The 3,239-nt window shown below is 48.0% G+C and overlaps 1 protein-coding gene across 1 annotated transcript in view; it reads left to right on the forward strand.

Annotated features, from left to right (window-relative positions):
* The first annotated feature begins 720 nt into the window (after positions 1-720).
* IFT22 (intraflagellar transport 22) overlaps positions 721-3,239 on the forward strand; it is an 11,922-nt gene continuing 9,403 nt past the window's right edge. Inside the window, exon 1 of the mRNA XM_019646795.1 lies at positions 721-835. Within this exon, the coding sequence (XP_019502340.1) occupies positions 797-835 (39 nt within the window). The 5' untranslated portion in view covers positions 721-796. The remainder of the gene's footprint in view (positions 836-3,239) is intronic.

Genomic DNA, 3,239 nt, shown 5'->3' on the forward strand with positions numbered 1-3,239 from the left:
GTTTTTGGTCACATCAGCACCTTTTGGGGCTAGTATATTCCTTAATGGCACTCTTGGCACATAGGCGCTTAATTTCACGGCCTTACCCGAAATTCTAGACTGGGTCTGTAACTTAAGACGGATCTAATGACTGAATTTAGCAGCAATGCGTCCAGACACCTGCACTGACACTGAACAACGCCAGTGTTTGGTTTCTTTTGTGATCACTCGAATGAGGGTCAGTGATGAATGAATCCCTTTACAGAGACCACAGAATCGTGCTTCCCTTGACTTCTTCTAGACTGGGCCAGGGAAATGATAAATCCGTTCTCAACGTAGCCAGTATCCTGCCAGAGTGATAAAAGCGTCAGAAGCATGGTTCCAACCTCAGCGCACCAGCTACAAGGCTTGTTTGAGCTCTCGGGGTTATAGGGAAGAATAAAGGATATCTGGGACCCGCAATCCGCACCCTCCCTACAGAGGGAGGCCGGACTCGCGAGCTCTACCACCCTCCCCGCTCAGAAGCGAGTCCGGATCAGGGTTTTTGTTCCCCTCCTACCTATTCCCTTTGCCTCGCACGCCGACTTTCCGCCCGAAACCCACGCCACCCTACTGGGAACACGGCGCCCCCTCAAGAGGATTCAAGCGCCCAGGCCTCCAAGCCTGGAACCCGCCCACTCCCGTCGGCCCCCGCGAGTCGCTCCGTCTCCTTGGAAACAAAGGCAGCCAATCAGCGCGGAAGCTTCCTCTCCGCCCTGACAACAGCGCGGTCTCTGACTACGTGGGGGTAGACTCCGGTGGGCCTGCCGGCGACGAGATGCTGAAGGCCAAGATCCTCTTCGTGGGACCCTGCGAGGTGAGGCCGGGGCCGGGCGCAGCTTCGCGGGCGGGGAGCGGGCGCGCTCCCGGGGGTGTGTCCTGCGCCGGGAGCCCCAGGAGGCGGGAACCCAGTCCCACTGCTCCCGACTGTGTGTGCGCTGCTGGCCTCACCGCGAACTCAGAGCCTCCAGATCTTGACCTGGTTTCACTGAGGCCCAAAGGCCCAAGGTAGTGAGTGGCGTTATGAAACCAGAACCTAGGTCTCACCTTGCATCTGAGGTTGTCCCTAATGAATATGTCTGTCGGACAAGAAAACCAGGAGGAAAAAACTGAACTATTTATTACCTGATCTTGGAACAATTAGCTATTAATGTTATGTGTGGTGGTGGGAGTGGGGATGTGTGCTTCCGATCCTACACAAAATAAAATTCAGATGGACTAAGGCTAAACGTGTAAAAAGAACTGTAAAAGTAGTAAATGAATGGGAATTTGAATTTTGCTAATGCTGTTCACCCAGGGACCACACGTTGAGAACCACTGTAGTAAATGAACATGTGAAAAGATACTTTTTTTTTTTTNGCAGCCAGTGTAAGCGGCCAACAGCCACTGTGAGCAATCATCCAGAAGCAGGTGACTGATCTGCCTCGTCCCGGAAGAGCGCAATGATGGTGCCAACTCGGGTCAGTGAAGCAACGTCCTCCACAACTAGACTGAAGAAAAAAAGGACAGCAACTTGTCTGTTCTCCTTACCCCAATTCCCCAGCACTGTTCCCATCCCCCAATTCCCCAATAAAAATCTTTAAAAAAACAAAAAAGTGACCAATGACCTCCGCCTTACCACATCCGATAGTTGATTGTATCTTCACCTTTCTTGAGCTCACTGGCTCTCTTAGAAGCATTTGACAAAAGGGATCCCTCCTTCTCTTGGGACACTGTCCTCACTTGACTTGCGTGATGCCATTGCCCCTAGCTTTCCTCATACTCACTGGACATCCTTTTCAGCCTTTTGGCTGGATTCTCCTCTAAATGGCAGAGTTTCCTGGGGTACTTTCTGTCTACACTTATCTTCTCTCCCTATACTTACTCCCTCCTTGCGCTATCTAGTTCATGGCTTTAATGGCACTCCATATGCTGATTGACAACTCGTCCAGGTTTATAGTTCTAGTCCTGACCTCTCCCATCCAGTACAGAATCTTATATCCCATTTCTCCTTCAACAACTAATAGGCATCTGAAAATTGACATAATGAAAACAGAACTCTTAATCTCCCATCTCCTAACCCTGCTCCTCCTCTAACCTTCCCAGGTCTGGAAATAGAAAACTAATTCACACAACCACATAAGCCAATGCCCTAGGAGTCATCCTTAACTCCTCCTTCCCTCACACTTGACATCTCATCCGTTAGCACCTCTTGAAGGACACATACCTTCAAAATGTGTCCCCAATCCAACCTCCACTGTTACTACCATCTTCTCTCTCTTAAACTACATGAATACCCTACAAATTGGCATTTGTATGTCCACTGTTGTCCCCCCTTTGCTCCACGCAGCAGCCAAGGATCACTTTTAAAACATAAATCAGATCATGTCAATCTTCTGCTTAAAACCCTCCATGACTTTTTGGATAGCCAGTTTCCTAGACAATGTCAACTCTTCTTCCCCCACCACTTCCCCTGCTTCTTGGGAAAAGTTACGTGCAAAACTACAATCCACATTTCCCAGATTCCTTTGCAGTTAGAGAGGCCATTTGATCCAATTCTAACCAATAAGACAAAAGGAGAAATCACGGGGTTGTAAGAAAGTCACTGTTGTCCTGAGAAAAGTGGAGACTATAGTGCCATATATCCTTTGACATTTGTTCTTCTTCTTCGTTCCTGCCTAAAAAGCAAAAATCCAAAGGTAGAACAGTCATTCCAAAGATGTCAAGACAGGAAGGGAGAAGGGATCTTGTTCCTTAAGCAGCTGTATCAGTTCTTTTATGCCCATTCTTTGATTCCTTGTTATGCGAGAAAAAAAGAAATCCTTCACTTAATTAAATCGTGCAGACACTTGCACTGACCCTGTGGTGGAGTTTCTATTACACATAGCCAAATAAAATCCTGGCACAGGCTTCCCATCACCCTTAGAATAAATTCCCAAGTCTCCCCAACAGCATCCCCTACCACACGCTCCCTTATTCTTCCTGCACCCACCACATGGGCCCTCTGGGATGTTCTTGGAACAATGCCAAGTTTATTTTGCCTCAGCATTTTTGCCATTACTGTTCTGCTGGAAAGTTCTTCATCCAGATCTTTCATATGGCTTGTCTGATCCCTGTCTTCACTCAGCTTTCTACTTCAATGTCACCTCTGCACCTAGGTCTTGCCTTGACTACTCCATCCAAAATTGGCTCCTTCACACGCTTTAACTCTTCAGTGATTTGTTTATTCATAGAACTTACTG

This window comes from Hipposideros armiger, unplaced genomic scaffold (assembly GCF_001890085.2).
Source record: "Hipposideros armiger isolate ML-2016 unplaced genomic scaffold, ASM189008v1 scaffold_107, whole genome shotgun sequence".
NCBI classification, from domain to species: Eukaryota; Metazoa; Chordata; class Mammalia; order Chiroptera; family Hipposideridae; genus Hipposideros; species Hipposideros armiger.